This window comes from Theropithecus gelada, chromosome 20 (genome assembly GCF_003255815.1).
Source record: "Theropithecus gelada isolate Dixy chromosome 20, Tgel_1.0, whole genome shotgun sequence".
Lineage (NCBI taxonomy): Eukaryota > Metazoa > Chordata > Mammalia > Primates > Cercopithecidae > Theropithecus > Theropithecus gelada.
This window is the reverse complement of record NC_037688.1, coordinates 52,764,909-52,783,545: the sequence shown is the minus strand read 5'-3', so window position 1 is coordinate 52,783,545 and position 18,637 is coordinate 52,764,909. Positions and strand designations below refer to the sequence as shown.

The following is an 18,637-nucleotide window of genomic DNA, read 5'->3' as shown; positions in this document are numbered from 1 at the left end:
TCTACAACAAACCCTATCTGAATTTCCAATCCTTATTCCAACTGACCATCAGCAGCCTCTGACATTTGTTCATTCACACCTGTGCAAGGCACTGTCTTCACATGCACACGGGTTTCCTGGGTTTCCTCCTCCCTCTCAGGATGCTTCTCCAACCCCTGCTGCTGAGCTGCCCCTGCCCAACTCCAAACACTGGAGTGACGGCCCTTGATCCATGGCTTCCTGGTTCTCATAGGCCTCCATAACCCCTGCCTCCCTCTCGCTGCTAATTCACGCCAGTCCAGAAACATCAGGGGTGTTCCTTCTGTTCCTCTGCACTCTCCACCCAGAGCACCAAATCCCCAAACTTTACACGTGTTCTTTCTCACCATACAGGTCTCTGCTCACACGTCCCTGAGAGGCCTTTCCTCCTCCCCCAATCTACAACAGCTCATTATCTACTCATTTACTTATTCATCATGCATCCTCTCCCCCTACTAGATGAGAGTAAAGACTTTATTGGCACACTATCTCCAGTGCCTGGCACAAAGTAGGTGTCCAATAAATATCTAGCGAATTCACCTATAACTAACAATAAACATTTGTGTGAAATACCCTCACTCTGGCGGGGCACGGTGGCTCCCACCTGTAATCCCAGCACTTTGGGAGACCAAGGTGGGCAGATCACAAGGTCAGGAGTTCCAGACTAGCCTGGCCAATGTGGTGAAACCCCGTATGTACTGAAAATACAAAAATTAGCCGGGTGTGGTGGTGCACGCCTGTAATCCCAGCTACTTGGGAGGCTGAGGCAAGAGAATGGCTTGAACCCGGGAGGCAGAGGTTGCAGTGAGCCATGCTCACGCCACTGCACTCCAGGCTGGGCAACAAGAGCAAACTCAAGAAGAAAAAAAAAAGAATGAGAAATCCTCTCACTGAGATTATTTTTCTCACCAGTATTCCACAGCTACGCTACACACACAGGGTCTGGCCGAGGAAAACATGGTTGAAATCTTCCTGAGAGTACACAGCTACCTGCTCTGACTTCTTTCACTATGGGTTTATCAAGAATTCGAAGTTATGCATCCTATGAAAATACCCTACAGTGAAACTGCCTTTGACGAGTGGAAATCATTAATCTGTATTGACCTCGGTACCCACAGTAATCTGCAGCAAACAGTAACGTTTTCCCACCCCAGGCCAAACAGCAGACAACACCCTAAGGAACAGAGGCACACGGTTTGGCATTCATTTTGCATTTGCTGTCAGAAAAGTCAGATTGAGAAGATTTAACACATCTGAGGGGTTTTCCAGAAGGTGCTCCTCCCTAATAAAAGCAATGATTCATCACGAAGAAAACATCCTCTAACACATGCACATTTCATCCTTAAAATGAGAGAACAGTTTTTATCCTCTGTGAGGTAGCTGTGAAACCTTAAAATGGGGGTGGTCTCTATAGGACTCCTTTTGTCTCAGTGGCTGAATCACCACAGATAATCCTCCACCATTCAGTCTTTTCAAATTCTTACTTCGAATAAATGCACATTACACAAAGCTAGCATTTATCCGTTTTGTTCATCTGAAGTGACCTTAAAATTGCAGGAGTCTATATTCGTCACATAGCATGTTGATTTCTTGAAAGGGTGGCACAACACAAAACTACAAAATCAATGTATCCTCAACTGATTTTTTAAAAACCAAATAATTTGGGGAAGAAAATGTACCTTGCTAGATCAAAAGTCTTCCACACATTCAACTTGAGGTCAAACAAACAAACCCACGCAGAATCTTCAAAGAACTTCAGGCGGACCTAAAGCATATTTTTTGCTACAGCCAAATTAGAATACTTGCCCTATTTAGTTGTGAATATCGCAGTATAAATGACTTTACAAAAAAATCTGGTAATCTTACAGACAGAATTTTACAACAGTGAAATTTGTACCATAATATAAAATCCTACCAAATGAATAGAATCTATCATTTAAACGGCATCAAGGATTTCTGCCTGTTAAAAAGTGGAGGACTGAGCAAGGAGCAGTGGCTCATGCCTGTACTCCCAGAAGCTCAAGAGGCTGAGGCGGGAGGCTCGCTGGAGCCCAGGAGTTCGAGGCTGCAGTGAGCTGTGACTACACCACTGCACTTCAGCCTGGGCAACACAGAGTAAGACTCCATCGCACGCATGCATGCATACATACAAGTGGAGGATTACCTGCTGTAATTCAGCCACTTAGAGAAAAAGAGACTTAAAACAAAATTCAACACAGAAAAACCATCACTGCCTACCCAGCACTCATGTCAGAGTGTTCCATGAGGTCCCCCAAAATGCACCTACCGTCCCAGCGAGGATGTCATGTGGGCAGCAGTCCAGAAGGTGACTCTTGCAGACACGGTCATCTGTAAACTTGACCCTCTGTCTGGTTTCGTCTCCTGAAATTCATTTGTGGTTTTAAATAAGACAATATTATCACGTTAACCACAAGAAAACACTAGTGTAATGATTCACCTGGATCATTTGCAGTCTATCATTTCTGTGTTCTCCCCATCAAATACAATGAAAAGCTGATCTAAAGATATTTACACTGGAGTGGAATACACATTTTTTTGAGGCCAGTTATATCATGAAGAATCACACTTAATGAGATCTGACTCCATCAGTGTACCAAAGAAGTCAAGGAGTCAGATGTAAGCAGCTGAGCACCAAAAGGCCATTGGCTCCACATATACATGTGGCAATGAGATTCGAAAACCCAAGCTAATCAGAGGTCCATGAACCACCAAGGGCGACTTATAGAGCTGGTAATTTCCACCAACAAAAGCTACTTATTAATCTTTTAGTTATGAACAAATGCAGAGGCAGTATTTTGCCCAAAATTGAATGAAGAAGAAAGCTTTCAAACGCTATCGAAGACTGTTAAATAATCTAGATCTATTCTTCCTATGCCCCTTTCGTCCCCACCCTTAAAAAAGAGAGTTGCTACCTGGGAGTCACTTTTAACAAGACAATACCAAAAAAAGCAAAAAGGAACTAGGTTAGTCAATACACACTGTGAGCTCCAACACATACTGTACCCATCTGCATTCTTCAAGACCTCAGCTGCAGAATTTTATGCCCGCTGTTGAAAAGTGTTAAAGGAAAAGTTTTCTTGCCCACACCTGCAGTAAGGAAGTCGGGGGAATGATACATAAAAGTAAAGGCAAAGTGGTATGTGACAAATTCTAAAGCTAGTCTGTGTATACAACACAGAGCTGTGCAACGCTAGAGGAGGAATATATTTTAGGATTTGCAAGCATCCAGGATTAATGTAGTGTCTTTTTATTGAAAATGTTTTCTTTCTAAACTACACTTTTAAAGTTACTTGTGAAAAAAAGCAAACACTTTTTTGTTATAACAGCTTAGAAATTGGTTGTGACTCACGGCTCGATGAACATGAGGCTTTCTGCAACTCCCTTGCAGATTGATGTAGGCAGGCAAAGATACACTGAACCTTTATAAATAAAATAGAGGGGCCACAATTGTTCAGTTTGTATGAAATAAAAATATGGGAAGCAATTCAAAAGCAACTCAATATACAAAGAAAGCTAGAAAGCACTTATTCACCTATGAAATAAAGTGCAAATAATCTGCACAGCCCTGAGAATGTGCCAGTGTGAACTTACAACTTCATTACTTCAGCAGAAAACACAAACCACAGCAGGTTTACAGTTTTGCGAAGATGCAACCGCTTTCTCCTGCGACAACCATCAGGATCTTGAGCTCCTCCCTACACAGTACAACCTACCTAACCACTGCCAAGCGCTGGCTACACAGAGGCTCTCCTGTGTGCTGGGGGAAGGAGGGCGCTGGAAAAGTACTCGGCAGAAACCCACGTTAGAAAGGCTCGGTTTACGGCTCCCCTTGCAATGGTACAGAACCAGAACGGGCCAGGGTTTCGAGGCCCATCCGGCTCCCTCGGGTGTAGCTTCTTCCCAAGGAGCCTCGGAGGAGTTCTGCCACCCGGCTGCCAGCGACCTGGAGCCCACGCTGATTCCAGCCCCTCGCCGACTCCACAGTTCGCGGAGGGGCACGGAGCCGCGGCGCCCGTCGGGGAGGAAGTAGCGGGACGGTAAACGGGAAGGAGGCTGAAGCCCCATCCGTGGCGCAGACTCCGAAAGAGGAGCCGGACCTGGACCCACGGCCGCCTCAGAGACAAACCGGCTTAGACAAAGGCCCGGCGCCTGCGGTCGGCGCGCGGCGGAGGAGGAGCGGTGCCCCGCGCAAGCGCAGGCGCAGACGATCGCGGCCCCCGCCTCAGGCCGCCCGGCGGCCTCGCCTCACTCCCACCCCAGACCCTCGCCTGGTTGGCCGCTGTGACTCACCGTCCCGAGCCGTGCCCATGAGCTGGTCCAGCAGGGCCCGCATCTGCGCCTGGGCGGACATGGTAGCCGGCGGAGGCGGTGGGGACGGCCGCGACGGCTTCTCTCAGGAAGGCAGCGGCAGCGGCGTCGACAAATGATGGTCGCGTCGGCCTCGAGCCCACTCGGCTCTTTCCCGCCGCGGGGGACGCCGGGAGGAAGTACGAAGGCGCCGGCGCACAGCCTGCTGGGAAATGTAGTTTCTAGGGTGGGTGCTTGGGGGAGACTGAGGTTCTGAGTGGTCTACGCAAGTTGTCCAAGGAAGGAACCAAAATCCCAACGCTGATTTTACTCTAGACCCCCAGGACCTCAAACGAGTCTCTACGGAGGGTAAACTACAATAATGTCTTGTTTTGTTTTTTTTGTTTTTGAGACGGAGTCTCGCTCTGTCGCCCAGGCTGGAGTGCAGTGGCCAGATCTCCGCTCACTGCAAGCTCCGCCTCCCGGGTTCGCGCAATTCTCCTGCCTCAGCCTCCCGAGCAGCTGGGACTACAGGCGCCCGCCACCACGCCCGGCTAATTTTTTTGTATTTTTAGTAGAGACGGGGTTTCACCGTGTTCGCCAGGATGGTCTCGATCTCCTGACCTCGTGATCCACCCGTCTCGGCCTCCCAAAGTGCTGGGATTACAGGCTTGAGCCACCGCGCCCGGCCTACAATAATGTCAAATACAGTCTATCAAAAACAAGATAAATCCGTGCTTTTTCTAAGCTAGCCATGAAACCGTGAGCATATTATTTAGCTCCCCGACGCTCGTTTTTTTTAAATCTGTGAAATGAGGATTCTAAAGGTGCCCCTCATATGATTTTTGTGAAAGTTAAAGCATGGAATTTTACTTATTTTTATTTATTTATTTATTTATTTATTTATTTATTTATTTTTGAGCGAGGGTCTTGCTCTGTTGCCCAGGCTGGAGTGTGGTGGCGGGATTACCGCTCACTGCAGCCTCGACCTCCCAGGCTCCTTATCCTCCCTCCTCAGCCTGGCAAAGTATTGGGATTATAGGTGTGAACCACCATGTTTGGCCATCAGTCATGGCATTAATATTAGGTTCTATGATTACAACCTCGTGGTCGTCCTTCTGTGAGCTCATGGTCTACCATCCCAGGGGCTAAAAACAGGTATGTCTCAGCAATTACTTTATGTGATAATAGAATTATAGCAGGCACTTATGTGTGCATAGTCTGGCATAGACTTCTATTAAAACTTTTATTTTTTATTATATTTTATTTTATTTATTTATTTATTTATTTTTGAGATGGAGTTTCACTCTTGTTACCCAGGCTGGAGTGCAATGGCCTGATCTCGGCTCCGCCTCCCGGGTTCAAGCAATATCTGCTGCCTCTGCCTCCCTTGTAGCTGAGATTACAGGTATGTGCCAGCACGCCCAGCTAATTTTGTACTTTTAGTAGAGACGGGGTTTCTCCATATTGGTCAGGCTGGTCTCGACCTCTCAACCTCAGGTGATGCACCCGTCCCAGCCTCCCAAAGTGCTGGGATTACAGGCATAAACCACCGCGCCTGGCCTTTATTTTTTATTTATTTATTTTTGGGATGGAGTCTCGCTCTGTCGCCCAGGGTGAAGTGCAGTGGTGCGATCTGGGCTCACTACAACCTCTGCCTCCTGGGTTCAAGCGATTCTCCTGCCTCAGTCTCCCCAGTAGCTGGGATTACAGACACCTGCTGTCATGCCCACCTAATTTTTTTTTTTTGTACTTTTGTAGAAACCGGGTTTTGCCATGTTGGCCAGGCTGGTCTTAAACTCCTGACCTCAGGTGATCCACCCACCTCGGCCTCCCAAAGTCCTGGGATTACAGCTGTGAACCACAACGCCAGGCCCCCGCTCTCTATTTAAAATAAATAAATAAATATAGGCCAGGTGTGGTGGCATTTGCCTCTAGTTCCAGCCACTCAGGAAGCTGAGGTTGGAGGACAGACTGAGCCTAGGTGGTTAAGGCTGCAGTGAGCTGTGATCACACCACTACACTGAAGCCTGGGCAAAAGAACGAGACCCTGTCTTGGCCAGGCACAGGGGCTCACACCTGTAATCCCAGCAATTTAGGAGGCCAGAAAAAAAAAAAAAAAAAAAAAAAACAAGACCCTGTCTCAAAAATTGACTTAAAACTTAAAAAACAGGCCAGGCGGGGGGCAGTGGCTTATGCCTGTAATCCCAGCACTTTGGAAGGTCAAGGCGGGCGGATCACCTGAGGTCGGGAGTTTGAGGCCAGCCTGACCAACATGGAGAAACCCTATCTCTACTAAAAATACAAAATTAGCCAGGCGTGGTGCCGCATACCTGTAATCCCAGCTACTCCGGAGGCTGAGGCAGGAGAATTGCTTGAACCTGGGAGGCAGAGGTTGCAGTGAGCCAAGATTGCATCATTGTACTCCAGCCTCGGCAACAAAAGCAAAACTCCATCTCAAAAAAAAAAGGCCGAGCACGGTGGCTCACGCCTGTAATCTCAGCACTTTGGGAGGCCAAGGCGGATGGATCATGAGGTCAGGACTTCAAGACCAGCCTGGCCAACATGGTGAGACCCTGTCTCTACTAAAAATAGAAAAAAACTAGCTGAGCAGGCCGGGCGCGGTGGCTCAAGCCTGTAATCCCAGCACTTTGGGAGGCCGAGACGGGCGGATCACGAGGTCAGGAGATCGAGACCATCCTGGCGAACACGGTGAAACCCCGTCTCTACTAAAAAATACAAAAAACTAGCCGGGCGAGGTGGCGGGCGCCTGTGGTCCCAGCTACTCGGGAGGCTGAGGCAGGAGAATGGCGTGAACCCGGGAGGCAGAGCTTGCAGTGAGCCGAGATCGCGCCACTGCACTCCATCCAGCCTGGGAGACAGAGCCAGACTCCATCTCAAAAAAAAAAAAAAAAAAAAAAACTAGCTGGGCGTGGTGGCCCATACCTGTAGTCCCAGCTACTCGGGAGGCTGAGGCAGGAGAATCACTTGAACCCAGGAGGCAGAGGTTGCAGTGAGCTGAGATTGTGCCACTGCACTCCAGCCTGGGCAATAGAGGGAGACTCCATCTCAAAAAGAAGAAGAAGAAAAAACAGGCCGGGAGTGGTCTATTTTGACATTCCACCTCAAAAAAATTAATTTAAAAATAAAATTTAAATTTACAAAAAATCATTTCACAAATGATAATTTAATGATTGCTGCCCTGGAAGGGGGAAAAAAAGACTTACTCTAAGAATACAACAAAGACTCTTGGTGGGCTAGAAGCATCAAAAGTCCAGACACGGTAAGACAAGTTTTGTTTTCATTTGTTTTGTTTTCAGACGGAGTCTCGCTCTGTCGCCTAGGCTGGAGTGCAGTGGTGCGATCTCGGCTCACTGCAAGCTCCATCTCCCATGTTCACGCCATTCTCCTGCCTCAGCCTCCCAAGTAGCTGGGACTACAGACGCCCGCCACCACGCCCAGCTAATTTTCTTGTATTTATAGTAGAGACCGGCTTTCACCATGTTAGCCAGGATCTTCTGACCTCGTGATCCGCCCACCTCGGCCTCCCAAAGTGCTGTGATAATAGGCATGAGCCACTGCGCCCGGCCGATAACTTTTAAATAATGTTCTAAGGCATGATTTTGCTTCCAATTGGCCATTTGAACAAAGCAATTACATCATCTGAATTATGCACCTACCAAACTGCCACAGTTATTAGAAATCAGACAACTGCCAGGCACAGTGGCTCATGCTTGGAATCCCAGCACTTTGGGAGGCCAAAGCAGGAGATCACTTGAGTCTAGGAGTTCAAGACCAGCCTAGGTAATATGGCAAAACTCCATTCTACAAAAAAGTAAAAAAATTAGATGGGCATAGTGGCTTACACCTGTAGTCCCAGCTACCCCAGAGGCTGAGGTGAAAGGATCATCTGTGCTGGGGAAGCAGAGGTTGTAGTAAGCCGTGATCCTGCCACTGCACTTGAGTCTGAGGGACAGAGGGAGACCCCATTTTTTTTCTTTTTGAGACGGAGTTTCACTCTAGTTGCCCAGGCTGGAGTGCAATGGCAAGATCTCGGTTCGCCGCAACGTCTGCCTCCCTGGTTGAAGCAACTCTCCTGCCTCAGCCTCCCGAGTAGCTAGGATTACAGGCATGCGACACCACATCCGGCTAATTTTGTATTTTTAGTAGAGACTGGGTTTCTACATGTTGGCCAGGCTGGTGTTGAACTCCCGACCTCAGGTGATCCACCCCCCTACCTCGGTCTCCCAAAATGCTGGGATTACAGGCATGAGCCACTGTGCCCGGCCTTTTTATTTTTTTATTTTTTGAGACAGGGTCTGGCTCTTCTCAGTTCACTGCAACCTCCGTCTCCCAGGTTCACGCCATTCTCCTGCCTCAGCCTCCCAAGTAGCTGGGACTACAGGCGCCCGCCACCACACCTGGCTAATTTTTTTTATTTTTAGTAGAGATGGGGTTTCACCGTGTTAGCCAGGATGGTCTCTATCTCCTGACCTCGTGATCCGCCCGCCTCAGCCTCCCAAAGTGCTGGGATTACAGGATTGACCCACCCCGCCCGGCTTTTTTTTTTTCCTTTTTGGAGATGGAGTCTCACTCGGTCGCCCAAGCTGGAGCGCAATGGCGCGATCTCGGCTCATTGCAACCTCCAAGTCCTGGGTTCAAGCGATTCTCCTGCCTCAGCCTCCCAAGTAGCTGGGACTACAAGCATGTACCACCATGCCTGGCTATTTTTTGTATTTTTAGTAGAGACGGGATTTCGCCATGCTGGCCAGGCTGGTCTCGATCTCTTGATCTCGTGATCCACCCGCCTCGGCCCCCTGAAGTGCTGGGATTACAGGCATGAGCCACTGTGCCCAGCCAAAAAATTTTTTAAAAAATAAATAAAGATGCCAGTCTCACTATGTAGCCCAGGCTGGTCTCAAATTTCTGAGGTCAAGCAATCTTCCTTCTGCCTTGGCCTCTCAAAGCGCTGGGATTACAGGTATGAGTCACCATGCCTGGCCTAGAGTAATTTCTTTTTCTTTTTTTTTTCTCTTGAGACAGAGTTTTGCTCTGTCACCTAGGCTGGAGTGTAGTGGCATGATCTCAGCTCACCGCAACCTCTGCCTCCCGGGTTCAAACAATTCTCCTGCCTCAGCCTCCCAAGTAGCTGGGATTACAGGTGCAGGCAACCATGCCCAGCTAATTTTTGTCTTTTTTGTAGGGAACAGTTTTTGCCATGTTGGCCAGGCTGACCTCAAACTCCTGACCTCAAGTGATTCGCCTGCCTCAGCCTCCCAAACTGCTGGGATTACATGCAAGAGCCACTGCGCCCGGCCCCAGAGTAATTTTGTTAGAGTCTCTCTCCCACAGTGTTTGACTGCTCATGTCTCTGCTCATTCGTTGGCTTTGTGGGATTTTTTAATTCTTGTTTTTATTTTTGAGTATGTCTTCCAAGGGATCATTCCTAAATCAGCCTAGTCTACTGGTCAACCAATGGTTGTTTACTTAGATTTTGGGGTCAAACCCCATAAAACAGGAATGTTTACAGCCTTGAAGAAGGATATGTGTATGGAATAAAAAATGCATTAAAATTTTAAGCTGTTTACAAGTCAGCCCCAGCTTTTTCTTTCCACTGGGCCTTCTCTTGGGTGAACTTTTCCAGGTGCAACTCTTGTTCATGCAGAGACCTGTGAATGAACAAGACACATTACCTTTCCTCCACACACTGAACATAAAATGGGATAGGTAATTTACATACCCTCATCCAAAACTAGGGAAGATGGCCGGGCGCGATGGCTCACGCCTGTAATTCCAGCACTTTGGGAGGCCCAGGCGGGCGGATCACTTGAGTTCAGGTGAGACCAGACTGGGCAACACAGTGAGACCCCGTCTCTAGAAAACAGGAAAAATTCAGCCGGGCGTGGTGGCACCTGCCTGTAGTTCCAGCTACTCCGGAGGTGGAGGCGGAAGGCTTGCTGGAGCCGGAGTTCTTAGATACCCTGATCTGTGTGGTGATTCTAATCATCATGCCCAATATTGATCAACGTGGGGTGTCAGTACAATCACGTGACACTCCCAATTTGCCACAATATTTCAAGGTCGAAAATTCGCATCCCCACTGGGGATCCCCAGTTCTCCTCGTGGTCAAAGAGGAGAAACGCTGGGAGCACCGGGAGGCAGGGGCGAGGCCGGCGATCGGCGATCGCGGGTCGACGTCGAGAAAGAAGGCGGGAAGAGGACACGGTGGGGAGAGGACGGAGAGGGGAGCGAGGACGCAGCAAGGACGCAGGGAAGGAGGGGAAAGAGGACGGAGAGGAGCAAGGACGGAGGGGGGGAAGGGAACGAAGAGGGGCGAGGACGTTCAGCATCCATTGCGACAGCGACAAACAGGACACTGCCAGGTTCCCGAAGGAGGCGGCGCCCACGATCCGCGTTGCTGAGCAACCGAAGCAGGCCGGCGGGGCGGGGTCAGAGCCCGAGCATTTCCGGCCCTGCCCGCCCATTTAGTCGGAAGTGACGCCAGGGGGCGGGCCCGCGGCGCGGGCGGGTGAGAGGGCGCGGCGGCAGGTGAGTGAGCGCGGCCTCGTCCTCGCGCGTGCACGCCGCAGGGGTGCCGCAGGCCGCCCCTTCGCTCTGGGACGCGGTCCCCCTGCCTCGGCGACCCCGGCCCCCAAGTTCCCCAGTCCCTCGGCCCCTGGAGGACCCCGCCTGTGCTGCCGCCCAGCTCCTCCGCCTTCCCGAGTCGGGTGCGGGCCGGGAGGCTGCGGCGGGGCCCCAAGGCCTTCAGTGGGTCGGCCGCAGCGCCTCTGGAGGCTGATTCTCGGGTTTTCCCGGTTGCCGCAGCCTGGGCTTCGGTGGCGTTCAGAACAAACCCCATTGTTCCCAAAGCGGGGTTTTACCTCCCGTTGGGGAGCTCCCCGCCGTGGCGCAGAGTAGGTGAGCCGGCCGTGGCCAGTGTCGCTCTTGGTGCCGCCCAGGTTGCCTGAGGGTGTTTTTTTATGGTGGAAGAATGTGGATGAGAAGCCTCACGGGAATCAGGGAGGTGTGTCCTCTCAGGACGCTGTCTGCAAGCCCGTGCGTCCGGCACCCCGGGAAAGCGCGCCGAGCGCAGCCGAGGTTGCTCGTCTGTGGGAGGGACTCAGGCCAAACCCTGTGATTAGGGTTCCTGGCTCTCCCCTACGTTCGTTGGCCGACAGTTGTCAAGGAGAGAGATTGCCCATGGACAGACTGATAGGTTATCGGGGTAGGCGGTTTCGTTTACTCCCGGGTTCTAAACCTTGTGATTCCAGCTGAGGAGGCTGTGACGCGCTCCCTTCCATGTATTGGCTGCCGGTGTCTTTCCAGCGCCAGCAGCAGATGACACTACTTCTTTGATTGCAATTTCAGTCTGCATTCAATTAGAGCAGAATAACTCTACAAATACTCTCCGGGTGTCTGCTGGGAGCCAGGGATAGTTCTAGGGGCTGAGGATATAGTACTCAACAAAAGAACTTCCTGTCCTCAAGGAGCTTCTATTCTACTGGAGGGTACAGGTAGTATATTAGATAAATAAAAAATGGAGCTTGCTGGGCCGGGCGCGGTGGCTCACGCCTGTCATCCCAGCACTTCGGAAGGCTGAGGCAGGCAGATCACCTGAGGTCCAAGAGTTCGAGACCAGCATAGCCATCATGGTGAAACCCCGTCTCTACTAAAAATAAAAAATTAGCCAGGCGTGGTGGCAGGCACTTGTAATCCCAGCTACTCGGGAGGTTGAGGGAGGAGAATTGCTTGAACCCGGGAGGTGGAGGTTGTAGTGAGCTCAGATCACCCCATTGCACTCCAGCCTGGGTGACAAGAGCAAGACTTCATCTCAAAAAAAAAAAAAAAAGCTAAAGAGTAAGTGCAGAGCAGGGGAGGAGGAAATAGAATGACCCTGGCCTCAAGTGGACAAGGATTTGGGCATTGTACCAGTTCTCTTAGTCCTTGCTATACTGATTGGGATGCTTTTGGCATCAAGCATCGAAAGCATTAAAACTAGTTCACGCTATGGAAGCATTCCATTCGCTTTTGCTCTGGGAAGTCCAAGGAACCGGAAGTAAGATGGGGTCAAGGGCTTGAATGAGATCATCAGGATTTAGAAATGGTGGAGGATTTCGTCTTTTTTTTTCCTTTTCTTTTTTTCTTTTTCTTGAGACGGAGTTTCACTCTTGTTGCCCAGGCTGGAGTGCAGTGGCAAGATCTCAGCTCACTGCAACCTCTGTCTCCCGGGTTCAAGCGATTCTCCCCCCTCAGCCTCCCAAGTAGCTGGGATTACAGGTGCCCACCACCATGCCCAGCTAATTTTTTTTTTTTGTATTTTAATAGAGACGGGGTTTCACCATGTGGGCCAGGCTGGTTTCAAACTCCTGACTGCAGGTGATCTGCCCGCCTCGACCTCCCAAAGTGTTCAGATTACAGGTGTGAGCCACCGCACCTGGCCCTCTTTTTTTCCTTTTGCTTCACCCTCCTGAGTGTCTGGAACTACGGGCATGTGCCACAACACCCATATTTATTTTTATTAAAAATTTGTTTTTGGCTGGACACGGTGGCTCATGCCTGTAATTCTAGCACTTTGGGAGGCTGGGGCTGGCAGATCACGAGGTCAAGAGATTGAGACCATCCTGTCTAACATGGTGAAACTCTGTCTCTACTAAAAATACAAAAATTTATTGGGCGTGGTGGCGCACACCTGTAGTCCCAGCTACTTGGGAGGCTGAGGCAGGAGAATCTCTTGAACCCAGGAGGCGGAGGTTGCAGTGAGCAGAGATCACGCCACTATGGTGACAGAGCGAGATTCTGTCTCAAAAAAAAAAAAAAAAAATTAAAATTTTTTGTAGGGATGGGGTCTCACTTTCTTTCCCAGTCTGGTCCTGAACTCCTGCGCCCAAGTGACCCTCCTTTGTTTGTCTCCTGAAGTGCTGGGATTATAAATGTGAGCCACCGCACCCAGCCTATTTGTTTATTTGTGTATTTTTTTTTTTTAATATCTAGATGGGGTCTCACTGTGTTGCCCAGGCAGGTCTCAAACTCCTGGCTTCAAGCAGTCCTCCTGCCTTGGCCTTGCCAAGTGTTAGGATTACAGGTATGAGCCACCATGCCCACCCCTTCACTTTCTTTTCAGGCTCCTGCTTCCATTCTGCTGACTTGGAATGGTTTTCTGCTGCTTGTAACAACACAAAGTTTAATGGATTAAAGTGACAAATATTTATTATCCAACAGTTTCTGTGGGTCAGGAATTGATCAGTGGCTTATCTGGGTGATTATGACTTTGGGTCTCATGGAGTTGCAACCAAGATGTTGGCTGGGGCTGCAGGCGTCTAAAAACTTGATGGAGACTTTTCTGGTTTTTGTAGAGGTCGAAAATTTAAAAAGAACAAATAAAATAAAAACTGGACCAGGGCTGGAGGATCTGATTCCAAAGTGGCTCACTCACAAGGCTGGTGACTGGAAGCCTCAGTTCCCTCTTGGCTGGTGGCAGGAGCCCTCAGTTCCTTGCCTCATGGAGCTTTCCTTCAGGCCCATGTCCTCACATGGTAATTATCTTCCCTTAGAGCAGGTGACCTCAGAGTGAAAGTGGAAGGTTTCCACCACAATACTTGTTAATGAAATTCTTTTTTTTTTTTTTTTTTTTTTGAGATAGAGTCTCCCTCTGTCACCCAGGCTGGAGTGCAGTGACATAATCTTGGCTCATTCCTTGTCCTCGGTTCAGCTATTCTCTTGCCTCAGCCTCCTGAGGAGCCGGGACTACAAGCATGCACTACCACGCCCAGCTAATTTTTGTATTTTTAGTAAAGATGGGGTTTTACCATGTTGGCTGGGCTAGTCTCAAACTCCTGGCCTCAAGTAATCCTCCCGCCTCGGCCTCACAAAGTGCTAGGATTATAGATGTGAGCCATCGTGCCCGGCCTATTTCATTTATTTATTTATTTTGAGATAGATTCTCACTCTGTTGCCCAACTGGAGTGCAGTGGTTGCATCTCGGCTCACTGCAACCCCCACCTCCCAGGTTCAAGCGATTGTCCTGCCTCAGCCTCCCAAGTAGCTGAGATTACAGGCATGCATCGCCATGCCCGGCTAATTTTTGTATTTTTGGTAGAGGCAAGTTTTTGCCATGTTGGCCAGGCTGATCTGGAACTCCTCACCTCAGGTGATCTGCCCGCCTTGGTTTCCCAAAGTGCTGAAATTAGAAGCATGAGCCACCACCCCTGCCCCTGCCCCCCATCCAAACATTTTAAAACCACTATGCAACTTACCACTCCTGTGGGACAAGAGTGCCTAGTCCTGTGATTTCAGCTGGGGTTGTGGCCCTAATCTCTGGGAATCTGATTAATTAGCTAGGGCCAGGCCTAATTTATTAATGAATACATTAGTAAATTACTCTTCTGGCCAGGCAAGGTGACTCACGCCTGTAATCCCAGTCTTTTGGGAGGCCGAGGGGGATGGATCACCAGGTCAGGAGATCGAGACCATCCTGGCTAACGTGGTGAAACCCCATCTCTACTAAAAATAGAAAAAATTAGCCAGGTGTGGTGACGAGCGCCTATAGTCCCAGCCACTTGGGAGAATGGCGTGAACCTGGGAGGCAGAGCTTGCAGTGAGCCAAGATCATGCCATTACGCTACAGCCTGAGCAACAGAGCGAGACTCTGTCTCAAAAAAACAAAAAAAGCCGACTGGGGGCGGTTGTTCACATCTACAATCCCAGCACTTTGGGAGGCCTAGGCGAGCAGATCAGGAGTTCAGGAGATCGAGACCCAAGACCATCCTGGCTAACACGGTGAAACCCCGTCTCTACTAAAAATACAAAAGTTAGCCGGGTGTTGGCTGGGCACGGTTACTCACGCCTGTAATCCCAGCACTTTGGGAGGCCAAGGCGGGTGGATCACCTGAGGTCAGGAGTTCGAGATCAGCCTAGGCAACACAGTAAAACCCTATCTCTACTAAAAATACAAAATTAGCCGGATAGGGTGGCACATGCCTGTAATCCCAGCTACTCAGGAGGCTGAGGCAGGAGAATGCAGTGAGCCAAGATAGCACCATTGCACTCTAGACTGGGCAACAGGAGTAAATCTCCATCTCACTAAACTAAATAAATAAATAAATAAATAAATAAGCTGGGTGTGGTAGCTGGCGCCTGTAGTCCCAGCTACTCATCAGGCTGAGATACAATGGCATGAACCCAGGAGGCGGAGCTTGCAGTGAGCTGAGATAGCACCACTGCACTCCAGCGTGGGCGACAGAGTGAGATTCCATCTCAAAAAAAAAAAACAGGCCGGGCGCGGTGGCTCAAGCCTGTAATCCCAGCACTTTGGGAGGCCGAGACAGGCGGATCACGAGGTCAGGAGATCGAGACCATCCTGGCTAACACGGTGAAACCCCGTCTCTACCAAAAAATACAAAAAACTAGCCGGGCGAGGTGGCGGGCGACTGTAGTCCCAGCTACTCGGGAGGCTGAGGCAGGAGAATGGCATAAACCCAGGAGGCGGAGCTTGCAGTGAGCTGAGATCGCGGCACTGCATTCCAGCCTGGGCGACAGAGCGAGACTCCGTCTTAAAAAAAAAAACAAAAAAAAAACCCTGGCCGGTCGCCATGGCTCATGCCTGTAATCTCAGCACTTTGGGAGGCTGAGGTGGGTAGATCATGAGGTCAGGAGATCAAGGCCATCCTGGGTAATATAGTGAAACCCCATCTCTACTGAAAATACAAAAAAAAAAAAAATTAACTGGGTGTCATGGCATGTGCCTGTAGTCCCAGCTACTCAGGAGGCTGAGGCAGGAGAATTGCTTGAACCCAGGAGGCAAAGGTTGTGGTGAGCCAAGTTCATGCCACTACACTCCAGCCTGGGCAACAGAGCGAGACTACGTCTCAAAAATAAAAAAAAAAAACCCTACAAACTTCGTGAATTTTGTACCCACTTGTGCTTTGCAAAATTCTTCATGGGGCCGGGTGCGGTGGCTCACTCCTGTAATCCCAGCACTTTGGGAGGCCGAGGCAGGCGGATCACAAGGTCAGGAGATGGAGACCATCCTGGCTAACATGGTGAAACCCTGTCTCCACTAAAAGATACAAAAAATTAGCTGGGCATGGTGGTGGGCACCTGTAGTCCCAGCTACTCGGGAGGCTGAGGCAGGAGAATCGCTTGAACCCAGGAGGCGGAGGTTGCAGTGAGCTGAGATTGCACTACTGCATTCCAGCCTGGGCGCCAGAGCAAGACTCTGTCTCGAGAAAAAATAAAAATAAAAAAAAAGGCCGGGCGCGGTGGCTCAAGCCTGTAATCCCAGCACTTTGGGAGGCCGAGACGGGCGGATCACGAGGTCAGGAGATCGAGACCATCCTGGCTAACACGGTGAAACCCCGTCTCTACTAAAAAATACAAAAAACTAGCCGGGCGAAGTGGCGGGCGCCTGTGGTCCCAGCTACTTGGGAGGCTGAGGCAGGAGAATGGCGTGAACCCGGGAGGCGGAGCTTGCAGTGAGCTGAGATCCGGCCACCGCACTCCAGCCTGGGCGACAGAGCCAGACTCAGTCTCAAAAAAAAAAAAATAAATAAATAAATAAATAAATAAATAAATAAAAATTGGGCCGGGTGCAGTGGCTCACGCCTGTAATCCCAGCACTTTGGGAGGCCGAAGAGGATGGATCACAAGGTCAGGAGATTGAGACCATCCTGGCTAACTTGGTGAAACTCCGTCTCTACTTAAAATACAAAAAAATTAGCCGGACGTGGTGGCAGGCACCTGTAGTCCCAGCTACTTGGGAGGCTGAGGCAGGAGAATAGTGTGAACCCGGGAGGCAGAGCTTGCAGTGAGGTGAGATCGCGCCACTGCACTCCAGCCTGTTTGACAGAGACTCCGTCTCAAAAATAAATGAATAAATAAAATTAACACTAATTTGTGGGGGAGTTGCAGGAAATCTACCTTGGAATTCAGGAGAAAGGCTTACCCCATGGTATTTTTCTGGATAGACTACAAAACTTACTCTATGTAATAGTTGCCCGTCAGCTGTTCGCCCTCAACTTATTTTTAGGAGGCATTGTGAGCCCTTCTCAAGTACTGTAAAAGTTTTTCAGTTCTGTAAAGGAAAGGAACTTGTGTTTGGGCTTTTGAGTGTTGACTGAAAGTGCTGTGATAGTTTTGCCTTTGTCATGGAACCATGATCTTTAAAGTGGTTCTGGAAAAATGGTTATGGGCCTGTTCTTTGTCTTGAGATTATTCTTGGTGGAGAGAGAAATAGCCGCTTGCTGTAAACAGTTGGACACAGTAGCTGTCCTTGTCTGACATCTGCTTTGCTCAGCTGAAACATCTGCCTCATTGGCTACCGTGGGTGTCTCTGAAGCTCCATTGGCTACTGTGGGTATCTCTGAAGCTCCATTGGCTACCGTGGGTGTCTCTGAGGCTCCATTGGCTACCGTGGGTGTCTCTGAGGCTCCATTGGCTACTGTGGGTGTCTCTGAGGCTCCATTGGCTACCGTGGGTGTCTCTGAGGCTCATGTTGAATCGCTGTCAAATGCCCGGAGTGTTCTTGCTGGTGACACAGCCACGTTTTGCAAATACATTTCTTAAGTCGTTTGTGTGTATAGCAGCTGGATTTGGGGACAAGCATTTGGGCTCACTTGCTCCAAGACTGGTTAGTGATTATGGATGATGAAGTCTGTGGGAAAATTCAGATCCTGAAGCAGAGAGAATGATTGTGAGTTATCTTACTTGTCTTTTAAATTCTCTTTCATCCGTTTGACTCAGGGGACACAGTAGACATCTTCCTGGCCTTAAATAAATAGCTTTCTTTCTGCCAGGTGAGAGAGGTATGATGAGTGCTTTGAAAGAAAAATACTGAGTTTTCCGGGGTGGAATGTAGTTAACCAGGGTCAGCAGGGGTCACCCCAAACTTATTTAAGGCGTGAGCCACTGCACCTGGGCCTTTTTTCTGTTTTTTTTTTCTTTTTTTTTGAGGCAGAGTCTTGTTCTTGTTGCCCAGGCTGGAGTACAATGGTGCGATCTCAGCTCACTGCAACCTCTGCCTCCTGCGTTCAAGCGATTCTCCTGCTTCATCCTCCCTAGTAGCTGGGATTATAGGCACACGCCACATGCCAGCTAATTTTTGTATTTTTAGTAGAGACGGGGTTTCACCATGTTGGCCAGGTTGGTCTCGAACTTCTGACCTCAAGTGATCTGGCTGCCTTGGCCTCCTAGAGTGCTGGAATTACAGTTGTGAGCTACCACACCCAGCTGGGGGCTTATTATTATTATTTTTTAATCCATTGACAATTTCTGTTTCTTTTTTTTTTTTTTTTTTTTTTTTTTTTTTTTTTTTTTG

The 18,637-nt window shown here is 49.4% G+C and overlaps 2 protein-coding genes across 8 annotated transcripts in view; one reads left to right on the top strand and one right to left on the bottom strand.

The window, feature by feature from the left end:
* LUC7L (LUC7 like) overlaps positions 1 to 4,532 on the bottom strand; it is a 44,680-nt gene extending 40,148 nt beyond the window's left edge. For 2 of the 4 annotated variants that reach the window (XM_025370686.1, XM_025370688.1), the window contains exons 1-2: positions 4,330 to 4,532; positions 2,306 to 2,400 (exon numbers count right to left, since the gene is read on the bottom strand). In XM_025370686.1, the coding sequence (XP_025226471.1) occupies positions 2,306 to 2,400; positions 4,330 to 4,390 (156 nt within the window). In that variant the 5' untranslated portion in view covers positions 4,391 to 4,532. Of the gene's footprint in view, positions 1 to 2,305 lie in introns of all 4 variants that reach the window. The other 2 variants (XM_025370689.1, XM_025370687.1) reach the window with 2 other exon arrangements.
* A 6,022-nt stretch (positions 4,533 to 10,554) lies between these two features.
* The window catches only part of FAM234A (family with sequence similarity 234 member A), a 40,379-nt gene continuing 32,296 nt past the window's right edge, over positions 10,555 to 18,637 (top strand). For all 4 annotated transcript variants that reach the window (XR_003117059.1, XM_025370582.1, XM_025370580.1 and 1 more), the window contains exon 1: positions 10,555 to 10,875. The gene's annotated coding sequence lies outside the window, so the exon portion shown is untranslated. The remainder of the gene's footprint in view (positions 10,876 to 18,637) is intronic.